Raw genomic sequence first — 25,815 nt, 5'->3', positions numbered from 1 at the left:
TAAGGAGAAAATTTCAAGAAGCAATACCTATCCCTAGGCTTTCTAGAAACTGAAGTTACTATTTTAACTCGTTCAGTTTTATCCAGTTATGTTCCTCTCCAGTCTATAATCTTTGGGTTTAGAAAGCACAAACCTTCATGACTTGCATTTATGCATAATAGGGATGATGGAAGGTCCAATCAGAGCAGCTCAAGCCCCAGTCTGTTCTCAGTCAGGCAATGAGGAACCTGTAGCCACGGAGTCATAGCCACCGGCTCACCATGGAACCGGGTTTCCCAAGAGAGCCAATCAAAATTTTCCTGGACTCTTCAGCCTTGGAGTTGAGGTGGAAGCAGCTCCTGATGGAATGGGTGTGATTCTTTGCCTGAGGGCTCATTTACTGTGAATTGTGCTGTATGGTTGTTTATTGTCTTTCTTTCTTTCTTTCTCTCTCTCTCTCTCTCTCTCTCTCTCTCTCTCTCTTTCTTTCTTTCTTTCTTTCTTTCTCTGTCTTTATTTGTAATGGTGACAAGTTCCTTGATGACCTCCATTTCTCTAATTCTTCTTCATTCTGTACTGGTTCCGTATTTGGGGTTCATTTTTCCACAAATACATTTAAGGAATAAATTTCCTCGAACTGTCAGATTTTTGAAAAGCACGTGATTTTAAACTATTTCTTGACTGTCTCTTACCTTTGGGGTGACTTACTGCAAAATTAGACCAATACCTTTTTTCTCTTTCAATCAAGGGCTGTTCTATGTATTCAGCAATGCTAGAATGTAGGGTACTTTTTCGGATCTAAGTATCATTAGGAGTGTGACTACAAACCTGGTAAATGCTGAATTTTCTTATGTAGGTCTAAATACCCCAGTTGTGTTTGATTTCACTCTTTACAAACGGTAGTTTTTTACTCCGTTATCCTGATTCATTGAGGGTTTCGATCAGAACCGGAGGCGGGAGGTGGACCGACACATCTCCACGTCCAGGAGCCCTCTGCTGGCCGTGTCACAGCCTTCCTGTGTGGGTTCTCTTGCTGTGAATTTCTGTATGGGACCAGACAGGCAGCTTGCAGGGCTCCAGACGCTCACTGTGATTGGTGGAGGGACCGCCAGCAGGAGGACCGTGCAGTCCCAGCGCACTCCGCTAGGCTCACTCACACGCTCCCTGTGTGCCCTGACACCCAGTCAGAAGTCGAGGTCACGCATGACGTGAGGCAAGGCAGCGACTATAAAAAGGGCTCCCCGCCTGGCAGCAGCGCCATCGTCGGTGCCTCCTAGCTCTTGGGGGTTGCCTGAGGGATGGCGGAGCCTGCCTCTGCCCCGTCTCCGGAGGAAGGTGTCAGCACCCAGGCGCCTGAGAAGGGCGCTCCGACGGCCCTGAAACAGAAGAAGCCCAGGCGCCATCGCCACCGCAGCCGCCATCACACACGCTGCCGCCAAGGCCGCCGCGGCGAGGACAGTTTCGCCACCTATTACCCCAGGGTTCTGAAGCTGGTCCACGACGGCCTCAGCCTGTCCCAGCAGGCCGTGAACGTCATGGACTCGTGCATTAGCGACCTCTTCGAGCGCCTCGCCGAAGAGGCCGGCCGCCTGGCCCGTTACAACCAGCGCTGCACCGTCACCTCACAGGACATCCAGGCCGCCGTGCACCTGCTGCTGACCGGGGAGCTCCGCAAGCATGCCGTGACCGAGGGCACCAGGGCTGTGCTCAGGTTCACCATGAGCACATGAGCCGCCTCCTGCCCCCAGGCACGGCCCCCCAAAGGCTCTTTTCAGAGCCGCCTCAGATGACCCGAAAGACCTGTAACCACTTAATTTATCGTGCTATTTGTGGCTTCCTCAAAATCCGAGTAAATTTTCTGTTCTGTTGCTTTTTGTTCTGTGTGACCTAAAGTAATTTTCTATAGTTTTCCGTGAGTACTGATCTCCTACATATCCTCTTAGGAGAAGTGATTTTAAGAAATCAACACGATTAGGAAATGATGACTTCGCTATGGGTGTTTGTGGTTTCCGTTTGGAAATTCAGAAATCAAGTAGAAACATCAGCAAAGCACCAAAATGACGTTGGGAATTGTAGACAGGGAACAAAATGGGACTGACACAGATGAAATATCTGTGGGACAAGGGACGACTGGGTTTGAGGACTAGAAGGGAACAGAACGCATGACTACTTTCTTCAGTAGTTGATGGACGAAAATGTGGCACCTCCTGGTGCGGTTTGCAGAGAAAACCAACTGAAGGGAAGAGTCAGCGCTTACGTAATTGACAAACTGTTGATATTCATTACATATAGAAATTATAATTTTGCTATGTTGGGTTAAATAAAATATATTATTAAAACTTTAAAATAAATAACACATCCTAAGCATCTATATGCGGAATAGAGTATTAACAGGACGATAACACTCCAGTCAACCTTTTTTTCCGCATTAACTTTATTACTTAGCCCATTAGAAACACACGTGAGGAAACAAAACACAGCATAGAAAAAATTAAATCCAAGAGTTCCACAACAGTACTTATTCCTAGGCTTTCTAGAAACTGAAGTCACTACTTTACTAGTAACTAGCAACTAGTTCCTAGCAGCTAGTTACTACGAACTGGTGACTAGCGCTCCTGGACGTCAAGGGACCTGGCTGCCCATCCCCTACATCCAGTCCTTATTTAAAACCCTCAATGAATCTGGAACAAAAAGTGGAAAAGCCCAGGTTTTCATAGTGAAAACTAACCGATAGGGGATATTTTAAAATATGCAACCTGTGTAAAGTGTAAAATAAATCTATTCAAAACTCTTAGATGCTGAAAAAGAGAGCACATTTTAGAACTGGTGACTACATATTAGAGCTCTTGTGTAAAAAAAAACTTTTTCTAAATGCTTTCAAATTTACTTTTCAATGAAAACTCCTTACAGAGGAAAAGGGAATCGATTATGTGGCAATGTTTTAAAATCAAAAGATTCTGTGGTAATTTAATTCAATCACAGGACTTCCATACACTTGTGCACATATAAATTGCAGAAATCGATCCAATTATATGATATACAAACTCGAGCGTTATGTATAATAAAAACAATGAAGGACAGTTATATTTGTGTTGACAATGTAGTTCACAGTAAAGAATGCTGGGAAGCCAGCAGCAAGCCACCTGCCACCTGCCAGAAAACTACCCACTGCAGGGAGAGGAGCAAATGGGAACAAGGAGGTCAAGGGGTACAAATCAGGAATTGGGCCAATGAATACGTCTGGAGATCCAAAGTACAGCAGGACGACTATTGTTAATAATGTTGTGTTTGATTCTGAAACTTTACCAAGACAGTAGATTTTAGATTCTCTTAGCATACAAGGGTAGAAGGTGATGAAGATGGTCATTTGTTTGACTGTAGTAATCTCTTCACTATGTATATGCGTACGAGCCAGAGCCATCGTGTCGTACACATTAACTATAAGGAAGAAAGAAATAAAAAAAGGAAGACTAATACACATTGGCAGCACGCCCCCTGACCCCTGCCCTCAAACTGCCACGGGCACACCTTCGGAGGGCTCCAGGATTTTCGGGCCGACTGGGGTGGCTCTGAAAACAGCCTTCGGGGGCGATGCTCGGGGGCGGGAGGCAGCTCAGGTGCTCATGGGGAACCTGAGCTTGGCCTTGGTGACCTCGGACATGGCGTGCTTGGCGACTGTGCCAGCATTGTGCTAAGCACTTGACGGGGAGTACCTCAACTACTTTTCACCACATCCCCTTGAAGGAAACAGTGTTATCATCTCCATTTCTATGGATGAAGAAACTGAACCACAATAGATTGTCACTTGCCCGAGATCATACCGGTTGAAACTTCCCAAGGCAAGGTTCAAACATATTCCTATGCATTTGAGAGACGAAGGGCAAGATATTTTTCTCAGGTGTGAATATGCGATGGTTACATTCTAGGGCATTCCTAAAACTCACTTGCCTGTGCAGTTTCTTGAGAATTTTAAGTGATGACACTAAATGAGGTTTTTGACCCTTTGCAAAGATGAAGTCGTCGTGACATACGATTTGGCTGATTTTTGTCTTTGGATTAACTTGCAGCATATATATTATGGCTTTCCAGCTTTTTGCCATTTTCTGTTCTTTGCAATTAAGGACATGTCGGCCTATGTACACTGACAGGATACAGGTGTCAAAGCATGGACCAGGTATTTTCAAAAGATGTAGACATGCATAAGAAAATCCACTTAACTCCAGGCTTTTCTTTTTTCCCGTAAATGTAACTGCTACAAGAAGACCTTCGGATGGTTGGTTTTGCAAATAATAAATGGATTCAGGGCTCTGAAACCTCAATCCCGGATGCTTGGGAAAAAAACCTCCCTCTGCTTGGAAAGACAAGTGAACCTAGTCACTCACTACAAGATTAGGCCCATGTGATTTACTTGAGAAATGCAGGGCAAAACTACTTCCAGTGAGCAATCGTTCTTCCCGTCTTATTTCTGTAGGAGCGTTCACTTAGAAACTATGTGACTTCCCCTCCCACCACATACCTCTCACTTGCTCCCACTCAGTTTATCATTTACACTGCCCTGGGAGGAATCAATCCTTTAAAAAAAAATGATGGTTACCAGGTGCAACTAAAAACTGGGAGTTTTCGTCCCATCCCCAGCTCACCTGACATGCTTTCCTTTAGGCATCTGAAATGGGCCTAATCTTGAGCTGGATTAGTGTGCTAATGCACACGTTACTGAGTCTGTCGTGGACGTACAGCATCTTTATCAAGCTGCAAATGGCAAACTGAAAGGAGAGCAAATGGGCTGGATGACAGAATCGGGATCCAGGGACCTGATAATGGCTAAACTTGTGTCCGTCCGTCTAAAGTGCAACCGTTATGGGTCCCCATCTGTGTAACTTGGGTCCAAATGCTCTGAAAAGGTCAGCTGGAGAAGACTTGGACGTATGGGGGCAGGAAAACAACAGCTGACTTCAAATACTGGAGGATGGATTAACCACGCTGTATGGGTCTCCAGCATGCTCTCCTAGGATTATGGCATAGAAGTTACAGGCAGGCAGGGAAGCGTGTAAGCAGCATGTCAGTGTAAGGGACTGAGTGACTCTATTGGGCAATTGCTTCAGGCAGATGGTAAGGTAGTGATGACCAACATGGTGACCTCCAGGGCTCAAATCTTCTGGTTACCCTAAGCTCTGAGATTGTGTCACCTCAACCACACTTTACCTTAGTTGACCCACCTACTGTTTTGCTTGTGGAAATTTGTGCTAGAGCAGAGAAAACACCTTCCACTTTCTGTAACCCCAGTGAGTATTTAAGGATGTGAGCCCCTAGAAAGAGGGAGGTAAGATAATAGTTGAGGTTGCAAATAGGTATGGACGGTATAATCCCTTATGGTGGGAAGATACCTATAGTAATAGATCACAGAGGGGCCCAGCCCTTGTAGCCTCATTTAACCTTAATGACTTCCTAAAAAGTCTATCTCCAGGTACAGTCGCATTGAGGGGTAGACCTTCAAAATATGAATTTGGTGTGGTGGGGGTGGGGGAACACCATACGGTCCACAGCACTTATGCTCACCATGAAACCAAAAATGCTTGCTTCAGGAGACAGTAAATTCTGTTCAGTAGAAGAACCAGATCAGAGGTTCAGTGTTACAGGTCATCAGTGGGCATCAGATATCTGAGTTGACGCTCAACTGAAGATGTGATGTGCTCAGTACAGTGCGTGTTAACAAGTGCCTCCCGCGCCCTTTCCATCCAACCCCAAGCTTAGGTGCCCCCTCCCATTCAGTCGGAAAACACTTTCCAGAAGGCAAGACAGCCCAGCTTGAATTTCAGTTCTTATTCAGCTTGAGTGGGTCACTTCAGACCCTGTGTTTGTCTTTCTTCACTCTGAGATAAGGGGCTTAGTCCACTGCTGAAGAGGTTTTCCTTCAACCGTTTTGTTTGGCGAAAAAGGGTACCCTTGTGTACTTTTCCTTCCTTAGAAGAAATGAAGTCGAGAGCCGCCAGATAATGACTGTATTTATTATTTCATTACTACATTGGAAATAAAAACAAACTGTGAGAAGTTGCAGAAGCATGCAACTTCATGAAGATAATGAAGCAATGGAGGCACCCATTGCAGAAGGTTAAACCTGGCTTATCCTGCTGGGGGTGAAAGGGCTACACACACAAGGGTCAACACTGGTGAGATTATTCGCAACATCTGCCATCTGGAATTTACACACCAACGGCAAGTTTGAAAGCACACTTCAGGAAACTTTGGTTCCACCTGACCTTTTAGCCAGGGAATAGAAATGAGAGGACAGCAGAAGATGCCTAAAATCGCTACAAACACAACGGTTTGCAAAAAACAAGCATAAAACCAAGGCTCTCGGGCAATGTTGAAATTTCCTCTTGGGAGGAGATCCCGTTTTACGATGTCTGAGCACACTGTTTCTCCTGCTGGATCGCTGAGGGGAAAAACAAAACGAAACAAAAAATATATATATCACTAAGAGTATTTTCCTAAGATTTAATTCAGTTTCTTACAAAACAGCTTTAGGTTAAGTCATGGAAGGCTGCCATACATGCTTTTAATTGAGAATGCTAAGGCACTAACCACAAATGCTCACAGCGGGGTGCATGTGTGCACGTGTGTGCATGTTTACCACTCGAACATTCATTAGAATCTACTTCAATTGCAGTTTTTTTGGTTTTTGCTTTCATTCGAGAGGCAGATTTGTGTTGTTGACAGTTTTTCGATAGATTATTTGAGACCGAGGAGGAAGTGAAGCATTTTGCTCACGTTTATCTCTGACGATACCATTTGGAAGTTATACACTTTGAGATAATTTTCACTAATTTCGGAACTCTCAAATAACGCACACATGACAGAAAATGCCCCTCAGCTGTTGTGAATATGCTTGGAGTTTCTCCAGCTGTCTGTTACTCTGGAGGGCAAAACTGATCCCTTAAGTCTGGGAGCCTCAAGTGCACCCAAGATCGAAACTCGTTCTGCATCCCTATCTTGTCACCAGATTGGAGAAGGCCCAGACCGCAGAGCTGGCATGGTTCTTTAGGCATGAGATAATGGACTCAAATTTCTAGATGCAGAAAAATGCCAAATAACTAAAAGTAGACAGAAGTAAGGTTTTTCTAGTGCTAAGTCCAATGTTTAAGATTGGTTTCAATGTGTGTTTTAGTAATTTTCCAACAGGGAAGTGGTTTTTACTTCCCCATTACTACTAGGGCCTATCATGTGCGAACCATTTATATAATCCAAAGAAGGAGACAACTCTTTGATAGTTGTCATGGCTGCATAAAATAAAATGGTACTCTAATAATTACTTCCTCGATAGTAAAAATTACTAGAAGATAGGTTTATTCACTGAAGATACCAACTTTCACCATTGTCTGTCTCAGCTAGAAACCCTCCATGACTTACTTTCCTTTGAGGGAAGAGTATTTTTTTCCTCGGTATGAGTTTTCTTCAGTTTTGACTTGTCAAACTTCTCCACCTCCGACAAGTCTGGCTTATCACTCATCTTGACTAAAAGAAAGACCGAAAACAATTTCTTTTAAGAAACTTCCCTGGCAGAACTATCGTCAGACAAAGTAGTAACAGTCATAAATGTTCAAACGTAATAGTCATGTATATTTTACCTACTGATCTTCCACAGGAAAACACCAACGCATCTTAGAAGAATTCTATTTTCATTACTTTGAAATTCACTTCAATACCCCTATTCTGATAAGCAGAAAATGCCCTTAGATCAGGATACACTAGAAACCAAGACGCTCTAGAAACCCGGAGCCAACATGTCCGACTCTTTTAAAATCACAGCAAAGGTACAATGGAGGTAAGAGAAGCACAGGAACAATTAGGGGTCGAAGAATATAATAAAAACTTGGTTCAACCAGTCAATGATTTTCTAATAGATCACAGCACTATCTAAGAATCTTCGCTGTCTGTTCAATTACCGGGGGGTGGGGGGGGTGGGGTGGCGACGGCATTTTTCTTGGAGGATGGGGAGCAGCACACAAAAAGGGGTGGCCAAAGTTGTACTAATTTCTTTCCATTTTAAATGCCCCCAAACAGTAGATTAAGGTGCTGCAATAAGAGAGGGGAGAGGATTTAATCCGGTCGTAACTGGTTACTCGTCTTATACTAGCCCCTTGTGGCAGCGGTTTGTAAACACTGTAAGAAGGGGCAGCTAATTAGGATCAGACTCACGACTTCAGCAGAATGGGATACGCTAAATACACAGAGTCTTATTTCACCACGTTTTCTCTGTCAAGGGCGAGGCAAGGAGACAAGGCTCAGAAGAGTCTTGCTGTGGACCTGATGAAATGCCTTGCGGCGGCCTCTGGACATTCTAGGTTTGTCCAGAACAAAGAATAAGAGACCCCAGAAACCGGAAGGCGGAGCTCTCCTGCTCATGTCTGTTCCCACCCTGGTGGGGCGAGACACGTCTAGCGACCAGAGTAGAACAGAGACGCCCCCAAGCGGCCAGTAGTTTCAAACACGTCCCCTCCATTCAGTTGACCTTACCCTATGACCCTCCCGTGCCAAGCGCTCAGAAGCCAACCACAAAGCTGGGGAAACCGGGACAAACAAATAACAGGGCCGGGCGCACAGGCCACTTTGACAGGAGCATCTTGCTTTCATTTGAAAATAACTGTCATCCTGGTCGGGCGCCCAGCCGAAGGGCCACGGGAGGGGAGGGAGCGAGGGGCCAGGCCCAAGGGCCCATTCCTGGCGAGCCCTCAACTCCGCTTCGTCCTCGAAGCCTCCGACCTGCACTTCTTCCGCGGACCGGCCGGCCGCTTTGGGGGTCCGCCCCTCGGGCCTTCCAGGGCCCGACCCCCGGGAGGGCTCGGCATCTCGCGCAGGCGGCGTGCCGAGGGCAGACAAAGGCACGAGTCTCGCCCCGCGGCGCCGACGGGAAAAGCCAACCGCAATCCGGGCCCCTAGGGCTCCCGAAGGCGCGACAGCCCCGCCACGCAGTCCCTGCGCGCTCCCGTCCCCATCGTCCTCTGGCCCCAGCGGGACCGCACCACCTCACCTGAGGGCTTGAAGACGCCTGAAGGATGCCCCTGGGGTGGAGAGAGCTGCTCACTGCCTTCGTGGTGTGCGTTCCCGTGCAGAAACCCCCACTTACAAGGCCCGGAGCAGGTCCCGCCCGCCCCCGCCCCCACCCCTATCATTGGCCGAGGTGTCCGGGTGAAAGGACGAGTCGACACCAGTTGATGATCCACCGGAGAGGGCTCGTTTATTAGGCGGCACACAAACATATATATAGGGTTTTTAGGGAAAGCTGATTGGCTTAAGATACAGTCCCTACTTAGCATACCGCATGGGGCTTGGGGGGTGAGCTGATTGGTGTACGATTCGCGCCGGTAGGAAGGAGAATACGGAAGGAAAGGGCAACCAGCGCCATGATGGGGTGTGGCCGAGAAGGACTTATGTGATCAGGGTGTGATCCCTTGGGGCATTTGGGTTCTTACACCGGGCCTCATTTCCCAGCCCCTACCTCCGCTTTAGCCTTGCAGGCCCGTTCCCCCATGTCTTCCCTCTACTTAGGACCTCACCCCAGGAATAGGGGCTTCATGATGTCCTAGCCGACCTCACCTTCCCAGACCCCATCACGGCCCTCTCTGATTGGCTCAGGGACCGCGGGCTCACATTCCTTGCCTCTCCCACTGCTTTAGGCCCGAGGGTCCTTATTCCTTTCATCCCGAGTACACTCACTCCTCCAAGATAATAGGGGCCTCTACCAGAAGCAGGCACATTTTGCCCAGTTACCTTTGAAGGTCTGGAACTCTGAGATCCAAGCCAGATGAGCTGTAGTCAAGCTCGCACAACTGTTTATAGCCATCGGACCCTAAGTAGGCCATGATGACCAAACAGTGGTATGGAAGCGTTGCTCAGCGCTGCCTGTTCTAATCCTTGCCCGGGTCATGGAGGAGGTGAGCGTGGGTGGTTCAGAGTCATTCACTCCCACAGCTGGACGTCTCTACGACAATGAGGCTCTCCTGGGCCAAAGCCACATTTTCAACTTTCTCAGCCACTGAACAAGAGAACAGTCAGTTGATAATAACCACAGGAGAATCTACTAAGGCTATCCGTCTTTATATCTCCAATCCCTAGCACTTTGTTTGGCCCACAAGTGACCCTCGATGTAGACATGTCCGTAGATTAAAGTAACATAACAAATGCGTGATTTAGAGTCAGAAATTAACCCTGATATCTGTGTATAGTCGATTTTCAGTACAGGTTCCAAGACCATTCAGTGGGGGAAAAGAATAATCCCTGTCACAAATGGTGCTGTGACAACTGGATATCCACATGCAAAAGAGTGAACTTGGACTTCTATCTCACACCATGTATAAAAATTCATTCAAAATGGATGACAGATCTAAGGGCTGACACTTAAAAACTCTTAGAAAAATCACATCAAGGTACACCTCCATGACCAGGCCCTGGCAAGCACCACTCTCCTGTCGCAGGAAGAGGCGGACAGCCTGAGTGAGGGCCAGCTCCTCCATGGCCGGTGGAAGAGCGCCTGCTGGAAGCGTGCTACCGCCAGCTGGCAACAGGCCACATAGACAGCCACTCCTGGGCGCAGCCCCGGGACACCTGCCACGGTCCTGTCGCCCTGGTGATACGCAGAGAGCGGCATCTGAGGCGGGGCCTGGCCTGACCGCGCTGTTGCTAGGCTACAGCTTGCGTATCCCGGTAGCTAAGGGCGTCTCCCAGCCTCTCCCTCTGAACAAGGCCAAAACTAAACTCTTGACCCCCTGTGACCCCAGTTCCGCCTTTGGGGATTTCTGCATTGTTCCCACCCATCAATCACTCCTCTCTCTGGCAGTCAACGTCCCTGCCCCACTTGAGCCCTTGACTTGAGCTCCCATGCCACCTGAGGCTCCGTCCCCCTCCATAACATAACCCCTTTTGACATTCATCCTACCAGGACACCTCAGTCTTGGCCTTGAGCTCCACCCCAATGAACACCATCGTTCCGGTGACTAGCTCAGGGTCCACGTGGGAGCCTCCTGTGCCCCCGCCCCAGACAGCACCTCCCACACGGGGACACCAACCCCCATTGTCACCACGAGAGTCTGCTCCCCTGTGCCCTCCCTGTTCCCTGACCCTCGCCACTCCCTGCCCGTCCGTCCAACATTGGGTGTCTCACACCCCACTCTGACACAAAATTTATAGAGCAAGCCTGTGGGTACTTTCAAACACTTTAATGACACAAGGCGCCGAAGGCACAAGACAGGCCAGGGCTGTCCCGGCTGGCTGTGACGGAAGGGGCTGGCGCCGGGCTAGCAGGAGTAGACGGAGGATCGGTGGGCTGGTGAGGCCCCCTGGGTGCCAGGCGTCCACAGCTAGGCTGGGGCCACCTGGGAGATGGTTGTAGTCACGAAGAAGCCACTGAGCAGCGCGTTGCTGTGCACGGCCACGTCCAACAGCTCCAAGGTGATGCATCTCCTGCTGCTCCTCCGGGCCTCGTCGCTCGCCAGCTCCAAGACCTTGGCCGTCACGTACTCGACGATGGCACCTAGAAAGACCGGCGCACACGAACTCGGGCACTGGGCGTAGTGGCCCTCCCGCAGGAGGCGCTCCGGGTGGCTCACGGAGAATGTCAGCTCGGCTCGGTGGGCGCGAGAGCGGCGGCACGGCACCTATTGAGACCGGACGACCGTGGACGGCTCGTCCTCCTGCTCGGCATGCCGGGCCTTGGAGACGACCGATCAATCTGCGAGGTCTGGCTCGACTGGATGCCTCTCAAGATGTCGGTACTTGGCCCGTACTCCGTAACCTAGCTACCGCGACCCGGCCCCTCATTGGTCCGGAACAGGCTCGTGGCCGCGCACACTGGTGACGTCACTGCCCTCCAGTTGACCCCGAGGGAGCGGGCCTGGGCCTACAAACGGCCGGCCAGGGCAGGTGCAAGGCACCCGCACGCTCTCGCCCCTGGGCCCTCCCTCTGTGGCAGCGCTCGCCTTCTGTAGGACCCGAGCATCGCAGGCAAGATAAAGAAAGAGGGGTGGGGGACGGGTACGACATGGTGTCAAGTACATTTGTGATGTCGTGGAACAATCACAACCGTCTGCTTCCAAAGCATTTTCACCACCCCGCCAAGAAACCCCTGTACCCGTTAAGCACTCACTCCCCATGCTCGTCGTCCCCCCACCCCCGAGCACACACATACACACGCTCCCAATAAATAGCTCTTGGCAACCACTTATCTGCTTTCTGTCGACAGAGGTTTCCCCCATGTGGAGCTCTCCCTCCCATGGAACCCAACGCATGGCCTTCTGTGTCTGGCGGCTTTCACATAGTGTAATGTTTTCCTCATGGTACATCTACGTGGTAGCGTGAATCGGTACTTGCTTCCTTCCTTTTCACAGCTGAATAATAATCCATGGTATGGATGGACGACGTTTAGTTTATCTATTTGTCCATTGATGGGCATTTGGGTTGTTTCCCCCTTTTGGCTATTGAGAATAGGGCACCTCTGAACGTTCATGTAGTTATCTTTGTTTGAACACCTGTTTCCATTTTCGAGAGACTACATCTAGTGCTATCCCTCCCTCTTCCAGGTCAGTGCTTCAGGGTCCATTAGCTGTCTCTTCGGTCCCTGCAGATCTTCCAGAGGCCCCACCCAGACCACAGGGCTGCTAAGAATGTCCCCACACACGTCTCCTTGTGTTCAGGCCACTAGGTAGTGTACCCAGCAATGGAACTGCTGCTGTCAGCAGTGTGTGCATCCTGCGCATTAATTAGTATTGCCAGATTGCTCTCCAAGATGGTCAGACCAATTTGTCCTCCTAATACCAGAGTGTGAGTCCCCACTAGTCACCAACATTTGATGCGGTCTGACCTTTTTAATTCTCACTGCTCCGACGGTGTGAAATAGTATGTCACTGTGGTTGTAGTAGGCATTTTCCAGGAGACTTGAGCGAGGTGGCACCTCTTCAATCGTGCTTCTTGTTGTTCTTTGTGATCGTTTGTGCTTGGTCTTCCGTAAAATGCCTGATCAAGGCTTCCTTCTTTTTAATCTTTTTAATCAGCACGTGGGCCATAAAATCCTCTCTCAGTAGCACTCACGCATGCCCCACAAATTTTATTCTCACGCATCAATAAATATTTTTCAGTCCCTGTAATGATTTGTCCTTTGGCCCATTATTTCTTTAGAGTGATTTGTGTCATCCCAAACATTTGGTTTTGACAACATGGTTTGTCATTGATTCTTAAATGTACTGTAGTCAGAGAATGTGATATGTATTTGATACTTCTGGAATCTTGCTTGATGGCCGAGTACATGTTCTATGTGCATAAATATACATCAGGTGGATAAAACACATTCTCTAATTTCCGGGTTCATATTATCGCATTACTCCATTTCGTCAAGCAAGCTTGGTAGGTGCTTTATTTCTAAGTCCTTGTTACGTTTCGGCCACTTGCTTACAGGTGGCTGCAAATGTCTGTATTTGGTGGTGACCTTCGCTACTCCTTATTGTCATTCAGTCAAGTGTTGACTTAAATAGTTTGAAGCTACCCTACCCAGTATAGGTCATCTTAAATTTATAATACCTCCCACATGAATTGAACATTTTATCCCAGGGGGACTATCTTTATCCTCAAGGAATCTCCGTTGACTTCAAGTCTATTTTTGCAATATGATATAGCTATGACAGCTTTCTTCAGCAAAGACCTGACTTAACGCTTATTCCACCATTAAAAAAAAAATTGGTGGGTTATTTTCTCTTCTTAATATTTTTTCTCGCTACGTTGGTACTCGTAATGTGTTATTGAAGCAGTAAAGGCACTTCCCGTAGCTTGTCTACATAGTAAACCACACCACTGGATCCTAGATGTTCACTCAGTAAGTGCCCTTTTTCCTCACGCCCCTCCTGAAGTGAGTAATCAGATGCACTTGATTCCACTTAGGATCTTGAACCTCAAACCCCACTTTTCTTCTCTCTTTCTCAAATTTCATTAATATCGCTAGAGTGAGCAGGACCAAAGCCATGTTGGGACCTAAAACCACATGGGCTGTAAAAGAATGTAAAAGGACACAGTTTTTCCTTGGTAAGCATTTATTGGGGTTCCCTCCTTTCCCACAGTTATGTGATCTGTTGAACCGTGGTTATGGGGCAAGATGACAGTATTTACGTGGATGTAAAGCTGTTTTCCAGTCGGCCTGTGGCTGCAGACTTGCACGTACTGTTCAGACCCTGGGAAACCAAGGAAGACATCAGTAAAGCTATGGTGATTCCACTCTTCCAGCAGGACTCTGAGAAAACAGCAATGGCAAGAGGAGAATCCAGACAGAGTCTTGTTGAGAACAGGGACACAGGTCTGGGGGATGAGGCCATCATCTCCTTGATCCCATAGATGGAGGCCGCTTTCTCCATTCTAGATGGCTAGTGCCACCTCTTCTGTAACAAACCAGGCTGGGGAAGAGGTCCCCACTGCCCAGGGCTGAGAGTTTCATACTGCTATCACAGAGGGTCCAGAGGGCAGAGCAATGATTAAAGAGGACTGTTTTCAATCCCTTAAATCTAATGGAATTAGCCCTACTATGGTGCAAACCTGCTTAGGGCCCATAAACTCTAGTTTTCTTCTGATTTCTCACATTTGGAATGGTAATGTCTATTCTATGCCTGTCCCGCTACTGTTTTTGGAAACTGGTAATTTGCCGTCTGTTTTCGCAGGTTCAGGGATAAGGATAAATTCTGCCTCAGCATCAGTCACAACTGGAGTCTCACCCGTAGCAGATATATAAGATTTGTAGATGAGATTTTGGACTTAAAGTTGAACTGCAATGGGTTAAGATTTGGGGGCTGTAGGGAAGGTGTGAATGTATTTTTCATGGAAGTACATTAATTTTTTGGAGGGGCAGAAAGCTTAATATTCTTTATTGAATTGTACCCTCTCAAAATTCTTGTGTTGACCTTGTGACCCCCCAGTACTTCAGGAGGTGACCCTGTTTTGGAGATAGTCTCTATAGAGGTAACTGTGTTTAAAGTGAAGTCGTGAGGGTCGGTCCTAACCCAATATGACTGGTGTGCTTATGAAGAGGGGCTATTTGGCATCCAGAACTGTGAGATGATAAATATATATTTTTTAAGTCACCGAGACTCTCGAATTTATTTACGACAGCTTTAGAAACTAATATAATATCTGTAAATCAACATGATTAAAAGCATAAAACCATTCAAACAAAACAACAAACAGCAGTCAAGGACTCAGACCTATTTAATGACACAATTCCCCTCAACTGCAAGTCCAAACATTTCAGGAGGCTTCTAATTGGTTCAGCCTGGGACACCTCATCCAACAGGTCCCTGCCATCATCCCCATTGCACATAGACGCAAAACATGATGTTTTACCTTTCTAAAAAAAAAAAATGTATATATATTTCCACACACATTATATTGCCTGGCAATGAACAGAATTGGTAAAAATCTGAATGAATTAAACTAGTAACTTCAGTTTCTAAAGAAGGTGGATTAGATATTGTTTCTTGACATTTTTGACTCAGTTATTTCTCTCCTGTGTTTCAGTCCTCAAATATATATCCACAGTCACACACACACACACACACACATACATAGTATTTATACACACACACACAAACACACATATACACATACACATATACATATGTGTCTGTATACATGTAAAAATGAATATATATGTGTGTACATACAAATATATACATATACATATATATATATATATATATATATATTTATATTTATATATACATTTGTTTTTTTTTTAATTTCTGGCCGGTGCTGGAATCCTCAAACTCATGGAGAATAAATAACGAACTGTAAGCATCCATATGGGGAACATAGTAGGAGCAGGACAAACATCCTGCATCAAACGTTTTTCGGCATTCTCAGTATTATGGAGTACATACAGAAACACAAAGGAGGACCCAACCGATCACAGAAATAACTAAGGAGAAAATTTCAAGAAGCAATACCTATCCCTAGGCTTTCTAGAAACTGAAGTTACTATTTTAACTCGTTCAGTTTTATCCAGTTATGTTCCTCTCCAGTCTATAATCTTTGGGTTTAGAAAGCACAAACCTTCATGACTTGCATTTATGCATAATAGGGATGATGGAAGGTCCAATCAGAGCAGCTCAAGCCCCAGTCTGTTCTCAGTCAGGCAATGAGGAACCTGTAGCCACGGAGTCATAGCCACCGGCTCACCATGGAACCGGGTTTCCCAAGAGAGCCAATCAAAATTTTCCTGGACTCTTCAGCCTTGGAGTTGAGGTGGAAGCAGCTCCTGATGGAATGGGTGTGATTCTTTGCCTGAGGGCTCATTTACTGTGAATTGTACTGTATGGTTGTTTATTGTCTTTTCTTTCTTTCTTTCTTTCTTTCTTTCTTTCTTTCTTTCTTTCTTTCTTTCTTTCCTTCCTTCCTTCCTTCCTTCCTTCCTTCCTTCCTTCCTTCCTTCCTTCCTTCCTTCCTTCCTTCCTTCCTTCCTTCCTTCCTTCCTTCCTTCCTTCCTTCCTTCCTTCCTTCCTTCCTTCCTTCCTTCCTTTTTTTCTTTTCTTTCTTTCTTTCTGTGACAAGTTCCTTGATGACCTCCATTTCTCTAATTCTTCTTCATTCTGTACTGGTTCCGTATTTGGGGTTCATTTTTCCACAAATACATTTAAGGAATAAATTTTCTCGAACTGTCCGATTTTTGAAAAGCACGTGATTTTAAACTATTTCTTGACTGTCTCTTACCTTTTGGGTGACTTACTGCAAAATTAGACCAATACCTTTTTTCTCTTTCAATCAAGGGCTGTTCTATGTATTCAGCAATGCTAGAATGTAGGGTACTTTTTCGGATCTAAGTATCATTAGGAGTGTGACTACAAACCTGGTAAATGCTGAATTTTCTTATGTAGGTCTAAATACCCCAGTTGTGTTTGATTTCACTCTTTACAAACGGTAGTTTTTTACTCCGTTATCCTGATTCATTGAGGGTTTCGATCAGAACCGGAGGCGGGAGGTGGACCGACACATCTCCACGTCCAGGAGCCCTCTGCTGGCCGTGTCACAGCCTTCCTGTGTGGGTTCTCTTGCTGTGAATTTCTGTATGGGACCAGACAGGCAGCTTGCAGGGCTCCAGACGCTCACTGTGATTGGTAGAGGGACCGCCAGCAGGAGGACCGTGCAGTCCCAGCGCACTCCGCTAGGCTCACTCACGCGCTCCCTGTGTGCCCTGACACCCAGTCAGAAGTCGAGGTCACGCATGACGTGAGGCAAGGCAGCGACTATAAAAAGGGCTCCCCGCCTGGCAGCAGCGCCATCGTCGGTGCCTCCTAGCTCTTGGGGGTTGCCTGAGGGATGGCGGAGCCTGCCTCTGCCCCGTCTCCGGAGGAAGGTGTCAGCACCCAGGCGCCTGAGAAGGGCGCTCCGACGGCCCTGAAACAGAAGAAGCCCAGGCGCCATCGCCGCCGCAGCCGCCGTCACACCCGCTGCCGCCGCGGCCGCCGCGGCGAGGACAGTTTCGCCACCTATTTCCCCAGGGTTCTGAAGCTGGTCCACGACGGCCTCAGCCTGTCCCAGCAGGCCGTGAACGTCATGGACTCGTGCATTAGCGACCTCTTCGAGCGCCTCGCCGAAGAGGCCGGCCGCCTGGCCCGTTACAACCAGCGCTGCACCCTCACCTCACAGGACATCCAGGCCGCCGTGCACCTGCTGCTGACCGGGGAGCTCCGCAAGCATGCCGTGACCGAGGGCACCAGGGCTGTGCTCAGGTTCACCATGAGCACATGAGCCGCCTCCTGCCCCCGGGCACGGCCCCCCAAAGGCTCTTTTCAGAGCCGCCTCAGATGACCCGAAAGACCTGTAACCACTTAATTTATCGTGCTATTTGTGGCTTCCTCAAAATCCGAGTAAATTTTCTGTTCTTCTGTTGCTTTTTGTTCTGTGTGGCCTAAAATAATTTTCTAGAGTTTTCCGTGAGTACTGATCTCCTACATATCCTCTAAGGAAAAGTGATTTTAAGAAATCAACACGATTAGGAAATGATGACTGCGCTATGGGTGTTTGTGGTTTCCGTTTGGAAATTCAGAAATCAAGTAGAAACATCAGCAAAGCACCAAAATGACGTTGGGAATTGTAGACAGGGAACAAAATGGGACTGACACAGATGAAATGTCTGTGGGACAAGGGACGACTGGGTTTGAGGACTAGAATGGAACAGAACGCATGACTACTTTCTTCAGTAGTTGATGGACGAAAATGTGGCACCTCCTGGTGCGGTTTGCAGAGAAAACCAACTGAAGGGAAGAGTCAGCGCTTACGTAATTGACAAACTGTTGATATTCATTACATATAGAAATTATAATTTTGCTATGTTGGATTAAATAAAATATATTATTAAAACTTTAAAATAAATAACACATCCTAAGCATCTATATGCGGAATAGAGTATTAACAGGACGATAACACTCCAGTCAACCTTTTTTTCCGCATTAACTTTATTACTTAGCCCATTAGAAACACACGTGAGGAAACAAAACACAGCATAGAAAAAATTAAATCCAAGAGTTCCACAACAGTACTTATTCCTAGGCTTTCTAGAAACTGAAGTCACTACTTTACTAGTAACTAGCAACTAGTTCCTAGCAGCTAGTTACTACGAACTGGTGACTAGCGCTCCTGGACGTCAAGGGACCTGGCTGCCCATCCCCTACATCCAGTCCTTATTTAAAACCCTCAATGAATCTGGAACAAAAAGTGGAAAAGCCCAGGTTTTCATAGTGAAAACTAACCGATAGGGGATATTTTAAAATATGCAACCTGTGTAAAGTGTAAAATAAATCTATTCAAAACTCTTAGATGCTGAAAAGGAGAGCACATTTTAGAACTGGTGACTACATATTAGAGCTCCTGTGTAAAAAAAAAACTTTTTCTAAATGCTTTCAAATTTACTTTTCAATGAAAACTCCTAACAGAGGAAAAGGGAATCGATTATGTGGCAATGTTTTAAAATCAAAAGATTCTGTGGTAATTTAATTCAATCACAGGACTTCCATACACTTGTGCACATATAAATTACAGAAATCGATCCAATTATATGATATACAAACTCGAGCGTTATGTATAATAAAAACAATGAAGGACAGTTATATTAGTGTTGACAATGTAGTTCACAGTAAAGAATGCTGGGAAGCCAGCAGCAAGCCACCTGCCACCTGCCAGAAAACTACCCACTGCAGGGAGAGGAGCAAATGGGAACAAGGAGGTCAAGGGGTACAAATCAGGAATTGGGCCAATGAATACGTCTGGAGATCCAAAGTACAGCAGGACGACTATTGTTAATAATGTTGTGTTTGATTCTGAAACTTTACCAAGACAGTAGATTTTAGATTCTCTTAGCATACAAGGGTAGAAGGTGATGAAGATGGTCATTTGTTTGACTGTAGTAATCTCTTCACTATGTATATGCGTACGAGCCAGAGCCATCGTGTCGTACACTTTAACTATAAGGAAGAAAGAAATAAAAAAAGGAAGACTAATACACATTGGCAGCACGCCCCCTGACCCCTGCCCTCAAACTGCCACGGGCACACCTTCGGAGGGCTCCAGGATTTACGGGCCGACTGGGGTGGCTCTGAAAACAGCCTTCGGGGGCGATGCTCGGGGGCGGGAGGCAGCTCAGGTGCTCATGGGGAACCTGAGCTTGGCCTTGGTGACCTCGGACATGGCGTGCTTGGCGACTGTGCCAGCATTGTGCTAAGCACTTGACGGGGAGTACCTCAACTACTTTTCACCACATCCCCTTGAAGGAAACAGCGTTATCATCTCCATTTCTATGGATGAAGAAACTGAACCACAATAGATTGTCACTTGCCCGAGATCATACCGGTTGAAACTTCCCAAGGCAAGGTTCAAACATATTCCTATGCATTTGAGAGACGAAGGGCAAGATATTTTTCTCAGGTGTGAATATGCGATGGTTACATTCTAGGGCATTCCTAAAACTCACTTGCCTGTGCAGTTTCTTGAGAATTTTAAGTGATGACACTAAATGAGGTTTTTGACCCTTTGCAAAGATGAAGTCGTCGTGACATACGATTTGGCTGATTTTTGTCTTTGGATTAACTTGCAGCATATATATTATGGCTTTCCAGCTTTTTGCCATTTTCTGTTCTTTGCAATTAAGGACATGTCGGCCTATGTACACTGACAGGATACAGGTGTCAAAGCATGGACCAGGTATTTTCAAAAGATGTAGACATGCATAAGAAAATCCACTTAACTCCAGGCTTTTCTTTTTTCCCGTAAATGTAACTGCTACAAGAAGACCTTCGGATGGTTGGTTTTGCAAATAATAAATGGATTCAGGGCTCTGAAACCTCAATCCCGGATGCTTGGGAAAAAAACCTCCCTCTGCTTGGAAAGACAAGTGAACCTAGTCACTCACTACAAGATTAGGCCCATGTGATTTACTTGAGAAATGCAGGGCAAAACTACTTCCAGTGAGCAATCGTTCTTCCCGTCTTATTTCTGTAGGAGCGTTCACTTAGAAACTATGTGACTTCCCCTCCCACCACATACCTCTCACTTGCTCCCACTCAGTTTATCATTTACACTGCCCTGGGAGGAATCAATCCTTTAAAAAAAAAATGACGGTTACCAGGTGCAACTAAAAACTGGGAGTTTTCGTCCCATCCCCAGCTCACCTGACATGCTTTCCTTTAGGCATCTGAAATGGGCCTAATCTTGAGCTGGATTAGTGTGCTAATGCACACGTTACTGAGTCTGTCGTGGACGTACAGCATCTTTATCAAGCTGCAAATGGCAAACTGAAAGGAGAGCAAATGGGCTGGATGACAGAATCGGGATCCAGGGACCTGATAATGGCTAAACTTGTGTCCGTCCGTCTAAAGTGCAACCGTTATGGGTCCCCATCTGTGTAACTTGGGTCCAAATGCTCTGAAAAGGTCAGCTGGAGAAGACTTGGACGTATGGGGGCAGGAAAACAACAGCTGACTTCAAATACTGGAGGATGGATTAACCACGCTGTATGGGTCTCCAGCATGCTCTCCTAGGATTATGGCATAGAAGTTACAGGCAGGCAGGGAAGCGTGTAAGCAGCATGTCAGTGTAAGGGACTGAGTGACTCTACTGGGCAATTGCTTCAGGCAGATGGTAAGGTAGTGATGACCAACATGGTGACCTCCAGGGCTCAAATCTTCTGGTTACCCTAAGCTCTGAGATTGTGTCACCTCAACCACACTTTACCTTAGTTGACCCACCTACTGTTTTGCTTGTGGAAATTTGTGCTAGAGCAGAGAAAACACCTTCCACTTTCTGTAACCCCAGTGAGTATTTAAGGATGTGAGCCCCTAGAAAGAGGGAGGTAAGATAATAGTTGAGGTTGCAAATAGGTATGGACGGTATAATCCCTTATGGTGGGAAGATACCTATAGTAATAGATCACAGAGGGGCCCAGCCCTTGTAGCCTCATTTAACCTTAATGACTTCCTAAAAAGTCTATCTCCAGGTAGAGTCGCATTGAGGGGTAGACCTTCAAAATATGAATTTGGTGTGGTGGGGGTGGGGGAACACCATACGGTCCACAGCACTTATGCTCACCATGAAACCAAAAATGCTTGCTTCAGGAGACAGTAAATTCTGTTCAGTAGAAGAACCAGATCAGAGGTTCAGTGTTACAGGTCATCAGTGGGCATCAGATATCTGAGTTGACGCTCAACTGAAGATGTGATGTGCTCAGTACAGTGCGTGTTAACAAGTGCCTCCCGCGCCCTTTCCATCCAACCCCAAGCTTAGGTGCCCCCTCCCATTCAGTCGGAAAACACTTTCCAGAAGGCAAGACAGCCCAGCTTGAATTTCAGTTCTTATTCAGCTTGAGTGGGTCACTTCAGACCCTGTGTTTGTCTTTCTTCACTCTGAGATAAGGGGCTTAGTCCACTGCTGAAGAGGTTTTCCTTCAACCGTTTTGTTTGGCGAAAAAGGGTACCCTTGTGTACTTTTCCTTCCTTAGAAGAAATGAAGTCGAGAGCCGCCAGATAATGACTGTATTTATTATTTCATTACTACATTGGAAATAAAAACAAACTGTGAGAAGTTGCAGAAGCATGCAACTTCATGAAGATAATGAAGCAATGGAGGCACCCATTGCAGAAGGTTAAACCTGGCTTATCCTGCTGGGGGTGAAAGGGCTACACACACAAGGGTCAACACTGGTGAGATTATTCGCAACATCTGCCATCTGGAATTTACACACCAACGGCAAGTTTGAAAGCACACTTCAGGAAACTTTGGTTCCACCTGACCTTTTAGCCAGGGAATAGAAATGAGAGGACAGCAGAAGATGCCTAAAATCGCTTCAAACACAACGGTTTGCAAAAAACAAGCATAAAACCAAGGCTCTCGGGCAATGTTGAAATTTCCTCTTGGGAGGAGATCCCGTTTTACGATGTCTGAGCACACTGTTTCTCCTGCTGGATCGCTGAGGGGAAAAAAAAAACAAAACAAAAAAAATATATATCACTAAGAGTATTTTCCTAAGATTTAATTCAGTTTCTTACAAAACAGCTTTAGGTAAGTCATGGAAGGCTGCCATACATGCTTTTAATTGAGAATGCTAAGGCACTAACCACAAATGCTCACAGCGGGGTGCATGTGTGCACGTGTGTGCATGTTTACCACTCGAACATTCATTAGAATCTACTTCAATTGCAGTTTTTTTGGTTTTTGCTTTCATTCGAGAGGCAGATTTGTGTTGTTGACAGTTTTTCGATAGATTATTTGAGACCGAGGAGGAAGTGAAGCATTTTGCTCACGTTTATCTCTGACGATACCATTTGGAAGTTATACACTTTGAGATAATTTTCACTAATTTCGGAACTCTCAAATAACGCACACATGACAGAAAATGCCCCTCAGCTGTTGTGAATATGCTTGGAGTTTCTCCAGCTGTCTGTTACTCTGGAGGGCAAAACTGATCCCTTAAGTCTGGGAGCCTCAAGTGCACCCAAGATCGAAACTCGTTCTGCATCCCTATCTTGTCACCAGATTGGAGAAGGCCCAGACCGCAGAGCTGGCATGGTTCTTTAGGCATGAGATAATGGACTCAAATTTCTAGATGCAGAAAAATGCCAAATAACTAAAAGTAGACAGAAGTAAGGTTTTTCTAGTGCTAAGTCCAATGTTTAAGATTGGTTTCAATGTGTGTTTTAGTAATTTTCCAACAGGGAAGTGGTTTTTACTTCCCCATTACTACTAGGGCCTATCATGTGCGAACCATTTATATAATCCAAAGAAGGAGACAACTCTTTGATAGTTGTCATGGCTGCATAAAATAAAATGGTACTCTAATAATTACTTCCTCGATAGTAAAAATTACTAGAAGATAGGTTTATTCACTGAAGATACCAACTTTCACCATTGTCTGTCTCAGCTAGAAACCCTCCATGACTTACTTTCCTTTGAGGGAAGAGTATTTTTTTCCTCGGTATGAGTTTTCTTCAGTTTTGACTTGTCAAACTTCTCCACCTCCGACAAGTCTGGCTTATCACTCATCTTGACTAAAAGAAAGACCGAAAACAATTTCTTTTAAGAAACTTCCCTGGCAGAACTATCGTCAGACAAAGTAGTAACAGTCATAAATGTTCAAACGTAATAGTCATGTATATTTTACCTACTGATCTTCCACAGGAAAACACCAGCGCATCTTAGAAGAATTCTATTTTCATTACTTTGAAATTCACTTCAATACCCCTATTCTGATAAGCAGAAAATGCCCTTAGATCAGGATACACTAGAAACCAAGACGCTCTAGAAACCCGGAGCCAACATGTCCGACTCTTTTAAAATCACAGCAAAGGTACAATGGAGGTAAGAGAAGCACAGGAACAATTAGGGGTCGAAGAATATAATAAAAACTTGGTTCAACCAGTCAATGATTTTCTAATAGATGACAGCACTATCTAAGAATCTTCGCTGTCTGTTCAATTACCGGGGGGTGGGGGGTGGGGTGGGGTGGCGACGGCATTTTTCTTGGAGGATGGGGAGCAGCACACAAAAAGGGGTGGCCAAAGTTGTACTAATTTCTTTCCATTTTAAATGCCCCCAAACAGTAGATTAAGGTGCTGCAATAAGAGAGGGGAGAGGATTTAATCCGGTCGTAACTGGTTACTCGTCTTATACTAGCCCCTTGTGGCAGCGGTTTGTAAACACTGTAAGAAGGGGCAGCTAATTAGGATCAGACTCACGACTTCAGCAGAATGGGATACGCTAAATACACAGAGTCTTATTTCACCACGTTTTCTCTGTCAAGGGCGAGGCAAGGAGACAAGGCTCAGAAGAGTCTTGCTGTGGACCTGATGAAATGCCTTGCGGCGGCCTCTGGACATTCTAGGTTTGTCCAGAACAAAGAATAAGAGACCCCAGAAACCGGAAGGCGGAGCTCTCCTGCTCATGTCTGTTCCCACCCTGGTGGGGCGAGACACGTCTAGCGACCAGAGTAGAACAGAGACGCCCCCAAGCGGCCAGTAGTTTCAAACACGTCCCCTCCATTCAGTTGACCTTACCCTATGACCCTCCCGTGCCAAGCGCTCAGAAGCCAACCACAAAGCTGGGGAAACCGGGACAAACAAATAACAGGGCCGGGCGCACAGGCCACTTTGACAGGAGCATCTTGCTTTCATTTGAAAATAACTGTCATCCTGGTCGGGCGCCCAGCCGAAGGGCCACGGGAGGGGAGGGAGCGAGGGGCCAGGCCCAAGGGCCCATTCCTGGCGAGCCCTCAACTCCGCTTCGTCCTCGAAGCCTCCGACCTGCACTTCTTCCGCGGACCGGCCGGCCGCTTTGGGGGTCCGCCCCTCGGGCCTTCCAGGGCCCGACCCCCGGGAGGGCTCGGCATCTCGCGCAGGCGGCGTGCCGAGGGCAGACAAAGGCACGAGTCTCGCCCCGCGGCGCCGACGGGAAAAGCCAACCGCAATCCGGGCCCCTAGGGCTCCCGAAGGCGCGACAGCCCCGCCACGCAGTCCCTGCGCGCTCCCGTCCCCATCGTCCTCTGGCCCCAGCGGGACCGCACCACCTCACCTGAGGGCTTGAAGACGCCTGAAGGATGCCCCTGGGGTGGAGAGAGCTGCTCACTGCCTTCGTGGTGTGCGTTCCCGTGCAGAAACCCCCACTTACAAGGCCCGGAGCAGGTCCCGCCCGCCCCCGCCCCCACCCCTATCATTGGCCAAGGTGTCCGGGTGAAAGGACAAGTCGACACCAGTTGATGATCCACCGGAGAGGGCTCGTTTATTAGGCGGCACACAAACATATATATAGGGTTTTTAGGGAAAGCTGATTGGCTTAAGATACAGTCCCTACTTACCATACCGCATGGGGCTTGGGGGGTGAGCTGATTGGTGTACGATTCGCGCCGGTAGGAAGGAGAATACGGAAGGAAAGGGCAACCAGCGCCATGATGGGGTGTGGCCGAGAAGGACTTATGTGATCAGGGTGTGATCCCTTGGGGCATTTGGGTTCTTACACCGGGCCTCATTTCCCAGCCCCTACCTCCGCTTTAGCCTTGCAGGCCCTGGGCCGGCCCGTGGCTCACTCGGGAGAGTGTGGTGCTGAGAACACCAAGGCCCCGGGTTCGGATCCCATATACGGATGGCCGGTTCGCTCACTGGCTGAGCGTGGTGCTGACAACACCAAGTCAAGGGTTAAGATCCCCTTACCGGTCATCTTTTAAAAAAAAAAAAAAAAAAAAAAAAAAAAAAAAAAAAAAAAAAGCCTTGCAGGCCCGTTCCCCCATGTCTTCCCTCTACTTAGGACCTCACCCCAGGAACAGGGGCTTCATGA

General features: G+C 46.9%; 5 protein-coding genes across 5 annotated transcripts; 2 read left to right on the top strand and 3 right to left on the bottom strand.

The window, feature by feature from the left end:
* The first annotated feature begins 1,277 nt into the window (after positions 1-1,277).
* On the top strand, positions 1,278-1,709 carry LOC134368210 (histone H2B-like). The gene has a single exon (XM_063084751.1). It carries the CDS (start codon positions 1,278-1,280, stop codon positions 1,707-1,709), a length of 432 nt encoding a protein of 143 aa, XP_062940821.1.
* Positions 1,710-6,374: 4,665 nt separating this feature from the next.
* LOC134367391 (thymosin beta-15A) lies at positions 6,375-7,486 on the bottom strand. Its single transcript, XM_063084132.1, has 2 exons — positions 7,387-7,486; positions 6,375-6,412 (listed from the first exon to the last, which is right to left on the bottom strand). The coding sequence occupies exons 1-2, from the start codon at positions 7,484-7,486 to the stop codon at positions 6,375-6,377; spliced, it is 138 nt and encodes a 45-aa protein (XP_062940202.1).
* A 3,847-nt stretch (positions 7,487-11,333) lies between these two features.
* On the bottom strand, positions 11,334-11,793 carry LOC134368208 (histone H2A-Bbd type 2/3-like). Its single transcript, XM_063084750.1, has 2 exons — positions 11,749-11,793; positions 11,334-11,630 (listed from the first exon to the last, which is right to left on the bottom strand). Exons 1-2 carry the CDS (start codon positions 11,791-11,793, stop codon positions 11,334-11,336), a joined length of 342 nt encoding a protein of 113 aa, XP_062940820.1.
* A 5,526-nt stretch (positions 11,794-17,319) lies between these two features.
* Positions 17,320-17,751, top strand: LOC134368207 (histone H2B-like). The gene has a single exon (XM_063084749.1). It carries the CDS (start codon positions 17,320-17,322, stop codon positions 17,749-17,751), a length of 432 nt encoding a protein of 143 aa, XP_062940819.1.
* Positions 17,752-22,421: 4,670 nt separating this feature from the next.
* LOC134367392 (thymosin beta-15A) lies at positions 22,422-23,532 on the bottom strand. Its single transcript, XM_063084133.1, has 2 exons — positions 23,433-23,532; positions 22,422-22,459 (listed from the first exon to the last, which is right to left on the bottom strand). The coding sequence occupies exons 1-2, from the start codon at positions 23,530-23,532 to the stop codon at positions 22,422-22,424; spliced, it is 138 nt and encodes a 45-aa protein (XP_062940203.1).
* Between the last annotated feature and the right edge of the window lie 2,283 nt (positions 23,533-25,815).

The sequence above is a fragment of the Cynocephalus volans genome, chromosome X, assembly GCF_027409185.1.
Source record: "Cynocephalus volans isolate mCynVol1 chromosome X, mCynVol1.pri, whole genome shotgun sequence".
Lineage (NCBI taxonomy): Eukaryota > Metazoa > Chordata > Mammalia > Dermoptera > Cynocephalidae > Cynocephalus > Cynocephalus volans.
This window is presented reverse-complemented; position numbering and strand designations above follow the sequence as displayed.